The sequence below is a fragment of the Macrotis lagotis genome, chromosome 4 (assembly GCF_037893015.1).
Source record: "Macrotis lagotis isolate mMagLag1 chromosome 4, bilby.v1.9.chrom.fasta, whole genome shotgun sequence".
In the NCBI taxonomy this organism is placed as follows: domain Eukaryota; kingdom Metazoa; phylum Chordata; class Mammalia; order Peramelemorphia; family Peramelidae; genus Macrotis; species Macrotis lagotis.
The window spans coordinates 86,874,827-86,894,982 of NC_133661.1; the positions used below are offsets into that span (position 1 = coordinate 86,874,827).

The 20,156-nt window shown below is 38.0% G+C and overlaps 1 protein-coding gene across 1 annotated transcript in view; it reads left to right on the forward strand.

Annotated features, from left to right (window-relative positions):
* The first annotated feature begins 501 nt into the window (after positions 1 to 501).
* Positions 502 to 20,156, forward strand: part of CPXM2 (carboxypeptidase X, M14 family member 2) — a 219,341-nt gene continuing 199,686 nt past the window's right edge. The window contains exon 1 of the mRNA XM_074233422.1: positions 502 to 1,024. Coding sequence (XP_074089523.1) covers positions 709 to 1,024 — 316 coding nt within the window. The 5' untranslated portion in view covers positions 502 to 708. The remainder of the gene's footprint in view (positions 1,025 to 20,156) is intronic.

Here is a 20,156-nt window from a genome sequence, read left to right on the forward strand (position 1 = left end):
GAATGAGGGGAAAATGTTTGTGAACAGTCTGACATTTAGGGCACCTAAGGCCCCATCCCTTAAGCTGTGCCCCAGGATAGGATGACTTTGGCCCCAGACCTTCCTCCACTGCCTTTCCACCCCCTAAAGGAGCCCGCCTCTCTCCTCTTCCCTTTTTACCTCTACCATCAGAAACTCAAGCCTTCTAGGGGGCAGGCAAGGGGCGAATTTTCGGGGCAAGGGTCCACTATTCCCCCCTTTGCCAGAGGTGGGGACTCCCCCATTCCCCTCTCCTCCTCAGCGCCAGGCTCCCTCAGTCTGTTGGGAAGGTGAAGTTAGGGGCCCCGAGGCATCACACCTGTCCAGAAGGCGCCCCCTCTCGCGGCCCCACCCCAGGCCCCTCGGGGCCCGGCCCCCCTGCGCCTCCCTCCCCACTCCGGTGCGCGCCGCTGCCTGCCCGGCCCAGGCCACAATCACATGCCCCGCCGGCTCCCTCCCAGCCCCCGCCCGCGGGCCCGCTCACAACTTTCCCGGCCGCTTCTTTTGCGCAAACTTGTCCCCAGCAGGCGGAGCGAGCCTCGGGGCGCCCCTCGCCCCCTCCCCAGGCAGCCCCTGCCCCTGGCTCCCCGCCTGCGGGGGGTGAGTTCAGGGTGGGCCGCTGGGGGTGTGGGGAAAGTTCTGCTTCGCCCTTTGAAAGGAGTGGAGAGAGAGGAAGCGAGTTGGAGAGAGATGAGGGAAAGGGCCGCTTGGGCATCCCCTCTGGGGCTCGCCCTCTGGATGCTGAGCCTGGCTGTGCTGGGGGAAGCGGCTCAGGGCAGAGCCCTGGAGGATCCGGATTATTATATCCAGGAGATCCTCAACCGAGATCACTACTATGCCTTCCCGGAACCCCAGGAGGAGACTGCCACAGAGCAGCCCCGACAGGAAGCGGGGGACCCGGGGCGCCCAGAAGACCGGCGGCAGCCCCCCAAAGTCAAGCCAGCCAAAAAAGAGATGAAGCCGAAGAAAGCCAAGAAGGAGAAACTGATGCTAGAGACCCCTCCAGGTAACTCTCTCCCTTCCCAACCTCTAGGTTAGCAGAAGGATGCTGGGGCGATGCTGCTTCTCAAGACTAAACTTCTGGCAAGTTCCTGGCTATTTCCTACCGACACCAGCAGCTCTCACCAGTTTGCTATTCACAGAAATGCAGTAATCTAACCTGACTCTAAGGTTTCTGCAAACGTTTTCTGTTTGCCTCTCGTTTGGGGACTGCAGAATGCAATAAGATCTACCAGAGTTTGAAAAGTCTTGAGTGAACTTCAGATTTGTTTGGGAGGAGCTGCTCTTTGATTTATCTAGAAAGGCTTCCCAGGAAAAAGAGACTTGAAGTTTAATGAGCTGCTTCTCCTCTTCCCAGACCCCACCCCCGAAGGGAATGTCCATTTTAATTCCAGGGAATTCTTTTGAAAAACTGTACAGAAATACCAGGGATAACCCAAGATGCGGTATTTGGGATTGCAGGAGGGGGAGGGGCAGCAAAGCTTTGTCACCCTGAGTTCAGGAAGGCGGCTAAGTGTGCAGTGGCTAGAGTGGTACAGTCTGGATTCAGGAGGATCCGCGTTCAATTCTTGTCTTATCCATTGACCAGCTGTTACCCCTGGCAAGTCACTTAACTTCTCTGCCTCTAGTACCCTCTGAGGGGTACTAATAACCACCTGCATGGGCTCAGATGAGATAATATTTGTAAAGTGCTTTGCCAACCTTAAAGTTAGTTATAAATGCTATTATTAGCAGTCACCTTGCCTTTAGTAAGGTTTTACCATAAAAGAGGCATTGTTCCTACTGTAGAAACAGCCGAATTAGCGGAACTGGGAGTCTAGTCCTTGCTCGACCACTTACTAAAATTTTATAATGTCTAGCAATTCACTTAAGCACTATGGCTCTCAACTTTTTTATTTGTAAATTATGTGTATTTCCTCCCTCTTACTACTTTTGTGAGATTCAAATTGCTTAATGTACCAAAAGGGCTTATTTTAATGTATTAACTGTTTTTAGTTTCTTGAGGGGATTGTGGGAATTGGCATGACTGTCAACAAGTGAGCTATGGCAGCAAAGAAATAAAATTGATGGGAAGAAATTTTACATATATAAATATTCATATTTTTACATATACAAATATATTCATATATAAATATATACATATATACATACATATAGAGGGAGAAGCCTAGTGTCCAGAACAAGGTAGGTCATAGTTCAGTCATAGTGCCTGGATGAGATGAACAACTGGTGTATGGTGTTTTAGGTGGGTGTCAGGGACACCTTTGCCCCATATTTTAGGAAAACCATTGATAGACTGTAATGTATCCAGAAGAAGGCAAGTAGGCTCTAGACTCAACATCACATCCTCTGGTTGACCAAAAAACAGAGGATGCTTAATTTGGAGAAATGAAGACTTGGTAGTGGCTTAAAAGTTGCTTTCAAGGTTGTCTTGGAGATGATTTGATTAGATTTGTTCTATTATTTGTCCCTGAAAGGCTTAGTTAGGCACAATGGGAGGGAGGAGGAAGATGTAGAATGATAGAATTATTCTTCTTCTTCTTATAGAGATTATCTTCCTACCAAATAGAGATGGTCAAAAGAGATCCCAAGGGAGAGAGTTTCCCAGTTCTGCAGTGGCCAAGCAGTGTTTGGTTGAACACTTATTGGAGATGCTATAGAAGAGACACCTGTTCAGGAATTGACAGGACTGCATGATTTCTGCTTTGTTTTGGTTTGGGAAGTCAATGGTGTTAAGTGATTTGCCCAAGGTCACATGGCTTGGTAATTATTAAGTATCTGAGGTTGGATTTGAATTCAGGTCCTCCTGACTCCACTCCTAGTGCTCTATCCAATGTGCTACTTAGCTGCCCCAATTCCATGATTTCTTAAGTCTTTTCCAATCCCTGAGATTTTGGGGGGTTGAATTACCAAAAATGTCATAAATCTCACATTCAAGATCCTTCACAATCATAACATGTTTCTCAACTGATTTCATGTCTCCAGGCATTTCAACCATAAAGGAACACTAGATATTCCCAAACCCTTTTCTTTTCCCTATGATTGTTTTTCCCCTTTGTCTGAAACAAAACGTCTTCTGTATTTAGCTAATACTGATATGTTTTCCCTCCTGGTCTAGGTCAAATGCCAATTTCATAATGCTTTACTTAATTTCTCCCACTTCCTCCAGTCCAAAATTGATACTTCTTTAATCTCTCAGTCTATGCATTTGATCCCTCTTATACACTTAGTCTCACTGTATTGTATTTATCACTTCTCTTTAATAGATAACAAATCTCTTAAGTGCAGAAGTCCTGCTATTTTTCTTCTTTGTATTCCCATTGGCTAACTTAGGACCTTATTGTCTATAATAAGAACTTAATGAATATCTTTTGAATTGAGTTGAAGTAGGTTGCCTTCCTATTTGTCCTTAATTTACCTTCAATTGCAAAATTTAAGAGATGGGATCTCAGCTTCACACTCTATTGTTAACTAGCTAGCGGATTGATTACATAGAATCTACAATTGATAACTCTCACATGAAAAGAGTATACAAGGACAGAGATTTTAAGTGTACTTCACTTTACTACCACTCCTAGATTTTTGGAGTCACAGGATTTGAGAGCAAGAGGAAATCTAGATAACTCTTAGTTACCTCTTAATGACAAATGATCACTGAATTTCAGTTTGAAGACCTCTTTTCTCTCTTCTCCCTCTCTCCCACTCTCCCGCTCTCCCGCTTTCCAGCTCTCTCTCTCTCTCCCTCTCTCTCTCTCTCTCTCTCTCTCTCTGTCTGTCTCTCTCCTTCCTTTATTCTTTCCACTTATATGTAAAGGCAATTTCCAACATTCATTTTTTATATTGAGTTCCAAATAGTTCTCCTTCCCTTGGTTAGCAATCTAATATAGGTTATACATGTGCAATCATATTAAACATTTCCCCTTTAGCTATGCTGTGGCAGAAGCAGCAGAACAAAAGGAACTCAATATCTTCTAAGTCATTCCATGCCACTTATGGATATATCTAATTTTTGAAAAGATTTAAAAAAAATAACAACAAATCTACTTCTGTTCATTGCTTCTAGTTCTGTTTCCTGTGACCAAACATTAAGAATCCAACCCCTCTTCCACATGGAAGCCCTTCATATACTTGAACATAGCTATTATACTTATCTCCTGTGTTTTCCCTAGTAGTTGGGTGGGTAAGGGACCTGGAGGGGTTGTTGAAATAATTCTGTTTGTCCCCTTCTTTGTCCTATTGACTTGCTTTATAAATCAATCTACATTTTTTGCTCTGAGAAGTTGTATCAAAGGATCTGTGATTCTATTTTTTTAAGCTCTTGAGATCTCAACTAGAGATAGTATACTAGCAAAACACCTTAGTGACATGTCTATTTTTCTTGGATAGATGGGAATATTTGTCTTCTCACCTCCCTCAATTGTTTCCTCTCAATATATTGACATCAAAGGTCTGTTTTTAATGCTTCTTTATAAGATCATAGTAATTTTCTTATTTGAGGAAAATTAAATAGACTTTCCATGTGTGGTAAACAAAAAATGTTTCAAGCTACTATGCAGGAGTAAAAGGGAAAAAAAAAGATTATTGTCTGGAGTCTGGAGTTTGGGTAACAAAACAGAACTTGTCTCAATATTTTGTGAGGAAAACCACTAATAGACTCACTCCTAGTGTCCAGCCCCCTTCCTTTGTGTAGTTCTACCTCTACCTGAATTCATGATCTTCTAGCTCCTAGCAGTTTTCCAGAACTTCTTCTTTTCCAGCTCTGTGAATTTTTTATGCATCTTTTCAGGAACTGAGTTTCTTTTCCTTTCCTTTATTGTTTTTGGGTTGTGAAAAGCTTTTGCAAGCACAAGGTAACCCATGAAAATTTTATAAAATGATGTCTTCTTGATGAAATTGTATAACCATTTGGATGTGAATATAATCCAAGATCTACCAGCAGTGGGTCCCTTTCCCAATAGAATGTTAATTTCTAGTTTGTTTATGAATAGATTTTGCCAAAATCCACCCTTCTTGATTTGCTAGATACAGCAAATGCTTAATGAGGAGAAGTTTATAAAAGAGTCCTGGAAAGCTTGGTCCTTGGTTAAGAAAAGGAGTTAAGGGTCAGCTAGGTGGTGCAGTGGATAGAGCACTGGCCCTGGAGTCAGGAGGACCTGAGTTCAAATCCGGCCTCAGACATTTAATAATTACCTAGCTGTGTGGCCTCGGGCAAGTCACTTTACCCCATTGCCTTGCAAAAACCTAAAAAAAAGAAAGAAAGAAAGAAAGAAAGAAAGAAAGAAAGAAAGAAAGAAAGAAAGAAAAGGAAAGGAGTTGAGCAAACTGTAAAAATTCAACCATACCAGGTGAACTATGAACAAGTTACTTGAATGATCCCAACCAGAGTAATGTCATTGAGATGCTCCCTGGGACAGCACTGTCAATTAAGTTGAATAACAGCAATCATAGCTGGGATTTATATAGAGCCTTAAGTTTTGCAAAATACTTTAGAAATATATATTATCTCATTTATAGCTTTACCACAACTCTGGGAGGTCAGCACTATTATTATTATTATTATTATTATCATCTCTATTTTACAAATGAGGAAACTGAGACAGTGTTTAAGTGATCATTTAGCTAGTATCAGGTGGGATTTCAATTTAGCTTTCAGGTGACTCCATCTCTATGTAGCTGACTGGGATGGGTTCATGAGCTATAGCATTAAGAGTTTGACCCTACCAAGTCCCTTAGATCCTGAGGTGACAGCCTTCTGAGAATCCACCAGCAAGATCCAAATGGGAGAAGCACCTAAGAAGGAATAATAGATCTTCTGCAGGCCATACATGTCAGTTCTTTTTTTAGATCCTTACAGCAAATCTCAATCTTGTTCCAGTCCTTGGAAATGAAACAGCTCATGTAATTGCAGTCTGGGACATCAGCCTTACCCAGAAGGTAGGCAGGTTAATTCTAAATGACCCCTAATGATTGGAGCTGGAACTATTTTTATGTTCAGAATGATGAAGAATTGGTTCTTTTACAAATGTTCTGATCTTGGATGAGCAGATCCAGATACATTTGAATGTGTTAATCATAAGTTGGTTAAGATAAGGATGTTCACATGTAGACTCATTAATAATTGTCACTATCTGCATTTTTCCTTCCCTTTGGTACTCCTTCAATTCTTTTCTTTCCCCCTGCCCTCTTCCAAACTATTCCCTCAAGGGGAAATACCCAGTCTGAAAAAAAATTAATTGTATGACATAATGGAATTGTGTATATTCTTAATTTTTAGAGTGCTATCAGAATCACAGAATTTTCTATTAGAAGAGAATCTAATTCATTTTCCTTCTTTTATAGATCTGAAAACTAAGGCTAGAGAAAGGAAGTGACTCACTGGCAGCATAGCATGTTAATAGGAGAGCTGAGACTCTAAACCCAATCTCTCTGCTGTTTCTGCTACTACATTTATACATGTCAGAGGCTTTCCTTGTTTCCTAAGTTTAAAATTTATTCATGAATATTAGACAAGAATTTCCACATGGGAAAAAAAAACAACAAAGAATTCCAAACTTTAAGGCGGAGTCACAATCTTTTTAAATGTTTGCTTTTATGTTCTGATCACACTTGCATTTAAGTTTGTAGAAAAATGCTCCTGGGAAGTCCTAGGTTATTTTGTGAGTAAGAAGGATTTGAAAAGTAGGATCTCAGGTTTTTGTCTCCTGGGAATATGTGTGGTACAGTAAGATCAGGGAAGGTGACACTGATTTAATTACTTCTACCGCTGAGAGAACTGGGGAAAATTCAAAGCTTTCCTGGATAGTGGATCATACAATTAAAACTCAAAAGGGACCTTTAACTGGAAAGGGCACCTGGGCAGACTTGTAAGATCATCTGGTCCAGTCCTTTCATTTTAAAGGAATTCAAGAACTGAAGTCCCAGAGAGATTTGGTATCTTGAAAAGCCAGGATTAAAACTGAGCTCTTCTGATTTCAAACTTAGTTTTCTTTGTCCTGCCATATTTAAGTTGACAAGGATTGATTTGTTTGTTTATTTGTTTAGTTTTTGACAAAATTATATAACCATTTTTAAGGGAGCATAATCCCAGACTCACCAGCAATGGCGGGTCTGCATTTCCATAATAGAATGTTAATTTTTAATTTGTTTATGAATAGACTTTGCCAAAATCCACCCTCCTTGATTTCCTAGAGAATGCTTAATTCCTAAACAAATGCTTAATGGGGAGAAATTTCTATAAAGGAGTCCTTGAAAGCCTAGGCCTAATGAGGATTTGAAGAGAAAAATAGGAGGCCCACAGAGAGTTCTCATTGGGGAGACAATTCAGTTCTTAAAATTTGTTAAATGCTCACTGTCTACAAAGTACTGTACTGATAAACAAGACACAGGCCCTTATCTCAAAAAGTTTATAGTCACTTTTAGCAAAATATTGTATGCGAATAACTAAAATCCAAAGAAATTGAGAGAAAAACAAAGGGGATGTACAGGCAAATGCTATTAAAAATTTAACGAGGGACAGATCACTTTCATTTGAAGAGTCAAGAAGACTTCTTAAAGGAAGGGAGTGACTAAAAACAGGAAACCTTAATTTAATTAAAAAATGATCAATACATTAATTTATTAATCATTTAAATAAATGATTAATAAATTAATCTATTTTTGTACTTTATTATTTAAATGCCTGCCCATGTTGTATAAATAATAAAATTCTGGAGTTAAAAAAAAGAGGTCATCTTGTCCAATGTTCTGCTTGATATATGAGTCTTCTTTGTAGGAATGGTCAGCTATCGTCTTCATGAATACCTTTGTTGAAGGCAAGCTCATTACCTATCAGGAACTAATGAATCATGATTAGTAGTGGGAAGATTGCAAATTCTTTATATTTAGTAGTTTCAGTTCAAATCAGTAAGTATTTGTTGTAAGATATTTCCAGACTACTCTATATTAAAAAAATAATAAATCTTGCTTTGTATTAGCTGAAATTTATCTCTATATATCTCTCTCTCCCTCTAATCCTAGATCTCTTTCAGGATGAAAGTCTGATCACCTCCCCCATGATAGTCAACCTTTGGAGTATTTGAAAACAGTTTACATGTTTCCTCATTTTTATGTTCCCCAAACTATCCAGATGACATGTGGAATGGCATGTTTTGCTCCAGAGGGCCATATCTTGAACATGATCAATGAACAATTGTAGTATTCAAAGAGGATGATGACTAGGAGGAGAAGCTGTAAAACTGCTAAATGAGGAACAGTAGAAAAAATAAGGAATATTTAATCTGGAGAAAAGAAAATGGGAGACTTAGGAACTGTCCACATTTTTGAGGGGAAGAACATCCATCATGTAGTAGAGGAATTAGAATTACTTTTCATCTTGCAAGAGTAGAAAACCAATTGCCAAATTCTATGGTAAATCAATCAGTAAACATCTATTACATGCCTATTATATGCTAGGCACTGGAAAGGAAGGCCAATTTCTGCTTCTAAGGAGCTCCTACTCTAAAGTGGGAGACAAAATGCAAACAACCATGTCCAAATAAGTTAGGCACAGAATAATTTGGAGTGAGTGTCACTGGAAAGGTCTCTAGAGGAGTTGTATGATCATCTTTCAGGGATATCCATATATTCATTTATCCATCTATCCATCCAATCATTCATCTGTTCATTTGTCCAGCTATCTATGACTTAGAGCAAATTTCCACATGGGGAACAAAACTGGATTAGATAACCTCTAGAATTCTTTGTACCTTAAAAAGTCGAATCTAAATTTATATTATTATAATAACATCAGACTCTAGTCAAGAGATTTGGTGGTATCTATATATACTCAGTCATTAAGCAGTGTATCTTTGGGCAACTTTCTCTCGAGTCTTAGTTTGTTCAGCTATTCATCTATCTACATGCAGGAAGGCAAGGAAGCTTTAATGTTTTGACAAAAATACTTTCAAAACTAATATAATGGGGGTTAGATAAGGTGGCACAGTGGATAGAGCACCAGCCCTGGAGTCAGGAGTACCTAAGTTCAGACACTTAATAATTACCTAGCTGTGTGGCCTTGGGCAAGCAACTTAACCCCACTGCCTTGCAAAAAATAAATAAATAAAAAAATAAAAAAAACTAATATAATGGAAAGAACTCTGGGTTTGAAATTGGAAGACCTGAGTTTCTAAGTCTTGCTCAGCTACTTATTAGATATGTGATCTTGGGTATATCACTTAAGATTTCTGGGTCTCAGGCTAGATGATTTCTAAGATTCTCTTTTAGCCTTAAATTTATGAGTCTACACATATTCTATTATCATCAAATCAGTACAGTGATTTGCAGATATTGGAAGTTTAATACAGAGTAGTCAGGTGAATGGGTGGCCCTAAATTTAACCTTGCAATAAACTAAAATAATTAACAAAGTATGAGGCATGATTTTAATATTAAGCATTTCTATCCAAGTCATTGAAAGTTATTATGTTTGCCACATTTAATGATTCTCAATTAACCAGAATATTCCATTTACTAATCTTTCCAAACCAATAAGATCTTATTTCATTATATTTATTGGGCACTATAATGACAAGTGAATTCTCAGTTTGATTGGAAACAGCAGCGGAGAACCACACACTTGTGTTGTTTATGGAACTTTTGGACCTCAAAGCATCAGAAAAATTTTAATTGAATATAACAAAGGCCACACGATGCTCCTATGTTAAGCTAAAAATCAATTTCATAGTTTGAAATCCTGTATTATAAGCCTAACAGTTTGCTACTCTGTGAACATTTGCTTTTTTTTGTTTGTTTTTGCAAGGCAATGGGGTTAAGTGACTTACCCAAGGTCACACAGCTAGGTAATTATTAAGTGTATGAGGTTGGATTTGGACTCAGATCCTCCTGACACCAAGGCTGGTGCTCTATCCACTGTACCACCTAACCGCCCCCTACTTTCTATCCTTTTAAACCCTGATTCAAATACCATCTCCTCATCAAACCTTTCCCAGATTGTTCCCTTAGCCAATGAACTACCCTTTCATTCAAATCTTATCTCAAATTTAGGATTCACATCCTTAATGAACTTAGCATGACTTTACTTTCAATTTTTTTCAGTGTTTCAGTGTTAGTATTATATCCCTTTCCATAATAGCAGATATTATGTTTTATCATTATGTTTTATCTAAACCTTGTTTAACTATTTAGTAATTTTTGAATTTTTGTTTTAAATTCTGCCCCTAGCTTAGTTTTTCCCTCAATCCCCCAGCTAGGTTAGCTTGAATCTCAAAACTAATAGATTCAGATTTAGAATAGTGCAATTGGAAATAGTATCATGAATTCAAAGTTTAATTCCAGGTCCCCTATTGATTCATTCTGTGACTTTGGACAAATTACTTCCCTTCTGTTTACCTTAGTTCCTTTATCAGTAAAATGGTAAAGTTGAACTGAAAGATATCTTGAAGTCCCTTCTTGGTCTTGTAATCTATGATTCTAGTGATTATTATAGAATCATATTTCATGGAAGCTTTTACTTTGACCCTGAGCCATTATTAAGCCTTACAGTGTCAACTTCAAAGAATGATTTCTTTTTTATCCATAAAGACTAAGGTCAAGGGGGCAGTTGGGTAGTGCAGTGGATAGAGCACTGACCCTGGAATCAGGAGGACCTGAGTTCAAATATGCCTCAGATACTTAATAATTACCTAGTTGTGGTGGCAATGGCATGGGACCACCCAGTGTGTCAAACCCTCATCGATGAGGGGACTGCACTCTATGAACAAGGGAGAATTGAAAAGAAGCATGACATATGTAAGTTTAGAGTCCCCAACCCAGGTGTTCACATGGACTATTTGTACCCAACCTGTGCTAGAGCATTCCAAGCTTGTTTTGGTCTAATGAGCCATAGTAGGACATAATGTAATTTGTCTCAAACATAATGATATCATTTTGGTCTTCTTCGATAAAGAAAGACAAGAACCAACTAATTTTTGCTTAAGAGGAATGTGGTAAGGGCCTTGGGCTCTGTTCTCAGAGATTTTACAGAACTATTTTATGGAACTATTTACAGAACTGTTTTTTTTTCTTTTTGGCCAAATTATTCAAGTGCTTGCTAAAGGACTATAGTACAAGTTTACCAGTTTGCATTTCACAGGTGCACCTGTAGTCACACCTGACTACTCTGTATTAAACTCTATTGTTGCAAACATGGGCATTTTTTTTAATCACAGAAGGACTCCCAAAGGTATTTGTTTAGCACGTTTTTTCCAGTGGCCCAAATTTAACACAGAAGCACAAACTTCAGATTTGAAAGGTGCCTCAAAGTCTAACCCAGACCTCATCAAGATCCCTTCTATAACATATCAGTGAAGTAACTTCTAGAGCTTGTTTGAAGACCCTTAGTAGGGAAGGAGGGCTTTCTGAGGAAGGCTGTTCCATTTTTGCACAACTTACTTTATTGGATTGGAAGTTTTCCCTTAGTATATCAACATTTGAGCCTGCCTCCCTGCCTTTTCTACTTATTACTTCTGTTTCTAACATCAGAGACTGAACACAGTCAGTCTTATTTTCCCCCTTCCTTAAGGCATCATTTAAAAATACTCTGATGACCATTGTACCTCCTTCTTGCTGCCTTCCCTTTATCACAAAAATTTCTGTTTATATAATCATGTCCAGTTCCTTGACTAATCCTCTGCTATCACTTGTGACCTTTCACCATCTTGTTTATGCTCTTTTGAATATTCTCCATCGACTCATAGAATTTCAGACCAGGAACAATACTTAAGAGTTCATCAAGTCCAACTTCTTCATTTTAAAAAGAATGTGACTGAAGATTCTTTCTTTGTTTGCTAAAGTCCTATTCATTCTTCAATTTTCAACTTAATCGTGTTTGTCCTTTGTTCTCAAAGAAGAGGGGAGGTGATGTCATTACAAGTGCATGAATTGGATTTGAGTGAAATCTGTGCTAAGTCACCAGCCTCACATTCTTCTCCAGAGCCATCTGGGTCCAGTGGCCAAATATGAGTCAGGACTACTGGAGTTGGCCCTGGATGTGAGGCCATCAGGTTTAGTGACTTGCTCAAGGTCACACAGCTAGCAATTGTTAAGTGTCCGAGGCTGAATTTGAACTCACATCCTCCAGAATCCAAGGCCAATAGTGTATCCACTAGCTACGCTAATTCTCAACTAAAGTCTTTTCTTCCCATCATCAACTCTCCACCTTTCTATCAGTAACAATCACATAGGTAAATCTTTCATTAATTTACCATGAAACACTGGAAATTCTATCTATCAACATTGAGATTTTCTCTTTACTACACTATAGTGTGGACAGAGACTATATTTATAGCTAAGATTTTTGTTTCCCTTAGTCCTAGAACAGGATTCAGCTCAAAATATATACTTTATAAATGGTTATGATGTATTTCTATTTTTTGAGGTCACGCAGAGCTTAGTAGAGGAACTAAGACTAGGGTCCAGGATTCTAAATTTTTCTGTGTCCTCATTAGGTAACAGAGACTTTATTCTAGTTCTATGAAGGGTTGATACTTGTATCCAAATCATTTCTCCTTAGTGTCACCTGTAATTCTAAAAATACATTTGTGTTTGGGCTATCACATCATATTTTTTTTGGTCGTGGATCAGGAACAATTTCTGATTGCAGCATGAATAGGTTATAGGAAGCTGTGCTAATTTTATCAGAAATGTTACTCTGTTGACACGTCACAGAATGAAGCAATTTGGAATAGTGGCAAGAGAGCAAGCCTTGGAATTACAAGACCTCGGCAAGTTCCTGGCTCTAAATTTATAAGTTGAGCAAATATGTCCAAGATATCTAATTTCTCTGAATATTTTTTGTGAAATAGGGAAATATTTAAGTTCATTGGTCCTTCCAAATGGAAAGTATTTAGTTATCTCCTGGTCAATGAAGGACTAATCAAACCAACCATAGAGACAGTCATTGCTTTAGCAATCAAGTGATACATGCTTTTGCCACAGTAACTCATGAAATTTTATATTAAGGAGTATGAGTTTTGAAATCTTTATTGGTGAAGAGAATACCTTATTGATGAAATCCTAGAATTTACAACTGGAAGAAACCTCAGAAATCATCTAGCCTGATATTATGGAAAAGAAAACTGAAGCCCAGAAGGATAAAGTGATTCACTCAAGATCTCATAGGTAGAAGAAGCAGAACCAGGATTCTAATCCAGGTCTTTTGACTCCAAATATGTTTGTATTACCTCTGTCATGGATTGTGGTAAGACAAGTGATTTGTATGCATGAAGCAGCACCGAATAAATGTATAAAATACATATGCATACGTTTTATACAAATGTATAAAAATACATAGCTTGTCATATCATAAAATGAATTCCCCACAGATCTCTCTACTGTTTTTGGCTAATTGTAAGAGAGAAAACTCCAGTTGCAAAGCTCATTGGACCACACTCCATCCTTGGGTATTTGTAAAGTCAATTGGATTGACCTGGGGATTTAGAGAAGGACCAAGACAGATTGGAATGCGGCATCCTCATCGAGTTTCCTTTGCACCAGTCTGGTTACTAAAAGGCAGGGTATTCTGGATGAATTAACTGGTTGACTGGATAGACACAAAGGGTATTGATTAATGGATCAATGTCTGCTTAGGAGGTCACCAGTAAAGAGCCCCCAGACAATTTGTGGCCTTGTGTTGTTTTTTTAAATATCTTTTTCATTGACTTTAATAGAAGCATCAATAGCATACTCACCAAAGATACAAACATGGAAAGTTTAGCTAATACATTGGGTATGTGGAGGATAGTTTTATCATCAAATAGGTGACTAACTAAAAAATGCAAGGTCTGTCACTATTTCCCCCCTAACAGAATCAGGAGAGTACCTGGCTTGGAATGTAAGGTCTCTTTCCTTCTTTCTTCTAAGAATAGTCTAAGAATAATAGTGTGTTTTGTTTTAATGATTTTTAACCCTGAGAGGACTTCACTAGGAATTTTAAGAGGGAATATCCCACTCAGGTAACAGAGGGAGGATCCATGCATACCTTGACAGACTAGAAAACTGGCTAAATCCTAAAGGATGACAATTGTAGCAATAAATAAAAAACACACATTGATTTACAAAATATATTTCTCAAGGACAAGATGGAATTATAATGTATTGTGGAAACCCTAAAAAAAAACTAACATAATCTCATGGTGAATTTTTTTTAAAAAAGCAAAATGTCCAGAACTAACAAGATAATTGTTCTGCTTATTATGCAGTCTTAGAGCTTATAAGGAATATTTTTGAAATAATATTGATGAGCCCTGAGTGTGTCCAAGGGAAGATAATAAGGAGGTCACAGTGTCATGCCTTAGGAGGAGGAATTGATAGAATCAAGATTATTTAGCCTGGAAAAGAAAAGGCTTCATAGAGGTAAGGATGGTGGAAATTGTGGGATCTAAATTTGCCCATCATACAATTAAAGAAAATGAGGCACAAGTCCTAGACAGTGGCACTTCATTAAAGGGGCTCTAATGAAATAGACCTAAGATTTTCCTCATTATATGAGATATTCCCTTCCTCCATCTGTATACCTAGACAATACATATTTAAGCAAATAAAAAAATACAGGATCTGATTGGATGATCTACAAGCATTTATTAAATGTCTAGTCTCCTGGTTTGCATATTGGAAGCTAGGTGACATGGAGGCTAGGGCACTGACCTTGGAGTCAGAAGGATCTGAATTTGATACTAACTGTGACCCTGGGCAAGTTATGCAGCCTCTCTCAGCCTTGGTTTCTTCATTTTAAAATGAGTGATAATAGCCCCAATCTCACAAGGTTGTTGTGAGGATCCAGTGAAATCACATGTATGTGCTCTTTACATCTTGAAGATCTATTAAAAATACTGGATGATATGGTGAGATTACTTGCTGCTCATTGTATGCAATAGTCCATATTCTATTCCAATGTTTATATACTGGTGTTTCCTGCAAGTCCAATACTTTTGCTAACAACTTTCTTGTCTTGGAATCTCTTTTATTATGATTTAGTTCAAGCACCACTTTCTTTAGAAGACTTTTCTTAATCCCTTTTAGAAACCAGTGCCCTCAAAACTCTAAGACTACCTTCTAATTGTCTTGTATGTTCTGATTTATATACATAAACTGCTTGAGGGCTGGGACTTTTCCTGCCCCTTCTTTTTGTGAGGGTGGGGTCGAGCTACTCAGTTACCACAGTCTCCTCAAAATGAGTCAATATGCAGTGCCCTGATACTTTAAGCAGGTTATAACAACATTTTTTCAATTAGGCATCCACTTTAGCCTCAATATGGAAAAAAGGGTTTGATCAATTCAGATGTCTTTGGAAGTCATTAGATTAGAGTTTTGCATAGGAAATGTGATCAGATTAGTTGAGGAAGTTTGATCACAATCTGTGGCGTGTGTATAGAATAGTGTAGAATAGGTTACTTTCAAGTCTGAAGGCTTGAAAGAGTCTGAGAGTCTGACAGCAGACAAACTTCTGTCTAGGTTTCTGAAAAGGACACCCTTGAAGAATTAGTTGACCAGAGCCTTGGAATCTTCCCTTTTCTCTCTCCCTTGTCTAAAGAAGGACCTTATGAACTTTGGAGTACATTATCTTTGAGGAGTAAAGTATTTTCGCAGGTAAGGGCAGCAGTAGATGAGCACCAAGTCTGGATCAGGAAGACTCAATTTCATGATTGCAAATCTAAATTCAAGATACATACAACTGAATGACCCTGGACAAGTCACTTAATCCTGTTTTGCTTAGTTTCCTTATCTGTAAAATGAGCTGAAGAAGGAAATGACAAACCACTCTAATATCTTAGCCAAGAAAATCTCAGATGGGTTCACAGAGTCAGACATAATGGAAATAACTCCACAACAACACATTGGTATGCTAGCAGTGTCTGTGGGATAGCAACTGATAGCAGAGTCTGCATCATGAGCAGAAGAGTAAAGAAAGGGAGATTCAAGGCGCTATAAGAATTCCTGCAGAATAATTACATTATATTTAAGAGTAACATCTTGAGACCTCTTGCAAAAAAACCTTCCCTTTTCCATATGTGCTTGCTAAGATTGAACCTTAAACCCTCTTTGTAGTGGTGATAGAGTATGACTAAGACTCTCAGGTGGAAGAATGTTCTGTGCCAATTATATTTTTGCCACACACTTTCATAGTAAATACCAATTTCCAAAAGTCTAATTAAAGTCTGGCTAATATCAATAGCAAAAAAAGCCACTTTCAACTCGAGTCCTGAGTAGTGAATGTTATAGCTTCCCTGTGGGGACCTACAGCATCAAGACCTGTGATACTGAATCTTCTTTAGACTCATATCCATTGACTGAAAATATATTAGATGTTGCATAAAAGACCTCAGGGCTTGGATTTCATGTTGTGATATGATTTACCCTCCACTTCCCTTTTGAAAAAAATTATCCCTCTAAACCTTAGATAATGTAGCAGAAGGCTAGACAGGTATTCTGCCCTGGGTTTAGGGTCATGGGTACTCCATTTAGATTTTTAGGATCTGGTTCCTTCTTGTTCCGTTGGGATGGAGTCTGCTTAAGAGTATAAAATTCTTAGCATCTCCCTTTCTCCTGCAGAGAATTTTCTGCATTCCAATAAGTCCTTACTTATCCATCCAACTGTGCCCTTTTGCTTTCAGGGACTTTTGCAGGTGGGCGGTTTGCCATGTTTGTTTGTGTGCCTGAGCCCAGAATTATTTCCAATTCCACAGCAATTTAGCCTTTGATACTGTGTTGTCGCTGAGCTGGAGGGGGTGGAGGGTCAGGCACCAAAAAAGAGTTGTTGTTGAAAGTACTTGGTTGTAAACAGAATTCTTTTCTGCTGTGGTGGTTGAAAGGGCTTGTTTCACTTAACCCTTGCTGTGTTGCAGTTCAAGTTATTTATGTTTTTACTTAGGGACCTGACCTTTAGGCTTTAGGATGGAAATTGTTCTCTCTTGAAGTGGCTGACTAGGGGCAGGGGGTGGAGTGGATGGTGGAATGGTAAGAAGAGTGCTTTGATTATAGTGACACTTTCCAGGTTGAATATGAAATGCCCCCAAATGCTGAAGGATCCTACAGATAATCCAGAGTAAAAGCAAATATAAATTAAGATTTCTCATACAAGACTACATTAGACACAGCTCCCAGGAGAATGTAAGTGTCTTATAAGGACAATACCACCAATTCTAAAAGTATTTTCTAAAGGAAAGGACTTCTTAATAATCACAGCTATTAATTAAAGACTTAAAATGTGCCGGGCACTATGATAAGCACTGGATATAAAGAGGAAGGCAAAAATAATCCTTTTCTTCAAGAAGCTTATATTCTAAATGAGGGAGACAATACATAATGTACATGTGTATACATATATTCATATGCTTACATATATAATTTGATCTTATACACTTAATGTAAATTCATCCATAATTATAAATATATGGTATAGTTCTAGGTATATATAATTTATGTATATCCTTTGTATTCTCCAAAGATGTGTATATATATATATATATATATATGTATACATATATTTATATATATATATATATAGTTACACACACCTGTATTTGTATTTATGTGGATATATGTGTGTGTGCATATGCACACTCTTTTTATATGGAGGTAATATTTTCAGAAGTAATTGCAGAAGGAAAGTAGTTAGGACAATAAGAAAGACCTTCTGAAGAAGGTAAGATTTAAGTTGAGTCTTGGAGGAAGTTAAGACCTGGAGGTAAGGAAGGAGAAGAATCCAGACAAAGGACACCCGGAGAACAGGCTAGATGAAATGCTAATGATTACACACACCTATGGAAGTCACACTGTATGTATAAATGGAGAAAAATAGAGAATATCAAGTTTTCATCTTTGGAAAAATGATTATTCTTTAGCATAACTTAAATTATCAGGATTGTGTTTCTAGGATGTGTACCAGTGACAAGCATCTGTAAACAAATTGGGTTGGAGTTTTTGGTATTCTTTTCTCTAACTGGCTGATGATCTGACAGTATCTGGAGAGCTGATTCTGAAAAGTTTCTCCTTCATCAAGAATCAGAATCTTATTATCAAGAATAGACTCAATTTCCTTCCTTTCTTCCTTCTTTCCTTCCTCCTCCTCTTCCCCCTTTTTCTTCATCTTTTATTCTCTTTGGGCAGTGCTTGCTATATCCAGCTCTATCTGATTCAGTTATTGAAGAAGAAACTATAAGTATGAGTTTTTTGAATAATTCCAAACTTTTGTCTTCTTTCATTTCCTAATTCCAACCTACATTTTCAGCTTTGTTTCTACTGCTTCCTTAGCAACTCTTCATTCCTCAACTCTTTTCAATTTGACTTCCATCCCTATTATTGTATTGAAACTGCTCATTTCAAGGTCACCTGTGATCAATAAAATGTCTTTTTTTCATCCAGTCTTTAATTCTATTGACCATCAGCTTTTTTTTTTTTTTAGGTTTTTGCAAGGCAAATGGGGTGGTTAAGTGGCTTGCCCAAGGCCACACAGCTAGGTAATTATTAAGTGTTTGATGCCAGCTTTGAACTCAGGTACTCCTGACTCCAGGGCCAGTGCTCCACTGAGCCACCTAGCCTCCCCAACATTATTTATTCTTAAAAATGATGTTTAACCTTAAATTATTATCAAGAATTCCCTCCTTTTCTTTCTTTTTACTGAATGAGTTGGAAGATATTTTAGAGCTCATCTTGTCCATCTGGTCATTTCACAAATGAAAAGAAAGTGGCACAAAAGAAGACCAAAGGTCATTAATTTTCTTTGCCTCTGACCTTTTATTTTTCTCTTCAAATTATTTTATTCTCTCTCTCTCTCTCTCTCTCTCTCTCTCTCTCTCTCTCTCTCTCTCTCTCTCCGCCTCCTCCCCCTAATTATGTTATAGATATAAATGTATCTAATGCAAAAAGTTGAAAACTTGTCATCTTCTCTTAAAGTAAAGGTACTTATGACTTCCAATGCTCATCCTATAGGTCCCCCACAAAGAAGAGTGAAGATTCACGAAAATTTTTGTATTTATTTCAGACTTAGGCTTAGCACAGGAACAAATCTAGAAAGAATGTCTAGGAATCTGGTCAAAAATTTACTGTTACCTCATAGTGGTAGAATTACAATTTTTCTGAAAACTGCTGTTTTTTGGTAGTCATGACATTTCTACCTGACATCTGCTGTTTAGCATTTCACTATCTTCTTTTATGTAGTTGATCTTGAAGGGGATTTCCCCTTCTGTGGAAAAATATTTACTGAATGCCCAGTTGCTTTTAAGAACCATATGATCCTTTCTTTCTCGTCTGTTTTTTTTTTCCTTTTTGTAGGTTCAGGCATGCATTTAGAATACAAGTAAAGCACAGCAGGAAGTATTGCATAGTTTTGTATCGAAGGGTAAGGTTTCATATCCTGAAAGATTCAGGAAGAGAAATTTGCATTTTTTTTCTCTGGGTTTGGGTGTCTGGAAATACCTTCCATGGCTAAAGAGCTCCTACTAATAAGGTAGCTAACTCTGGCAAGACTCAGCCCAGAGCACAGAACCGAAGGTAAAGGGGTCAATCCAGACAGACTGTTGCAAATTCTCTGGTATTGTTACTTCATTTGATATGATTCGTTATATTCAAAGATTTATAGAACAAAGAATTGGTAGATATTTTCAAGCCTAAATCTTTCTTTTTTTTTTTTTACATAAGGAAATTGAGGCTTTGGGGGGGTGGCAAGAGATCAAAGAGGTAATAAATCTCAAGATGACATTCACTCTTAGATCTTCTGATTCTAAAATCAGAATTCTTTGGGGGGGTATAAGGGGTCAGAATTTGGCTATGATTTCATTGATATAGGGAGCTTCCAAATAAAGACACTCTGCTACAACTTATATTTTACACCCCATAGTTTTAAAGAGTTGTCAAGAGCACTCAGAGATTAAGTGGCTTGCCCAGGGTCACTGTGTTTCAGAATAGGTATTGAATTCTGATCTTTCTACCTTTAAGGTCAACTCATTTTTCATTACACTATGTTGTCTCTCTTGGAAAGAAAGTTGGAGAATTTCTCTATTGGAATACACTCTAGTCTAATAGTATAAGATGACATGGGAGCTGAGTTCTGGGAGCTGAGAATTCTGAGCTTTTGTATTGGATCTGCTGCTAACACACTAGATCTGA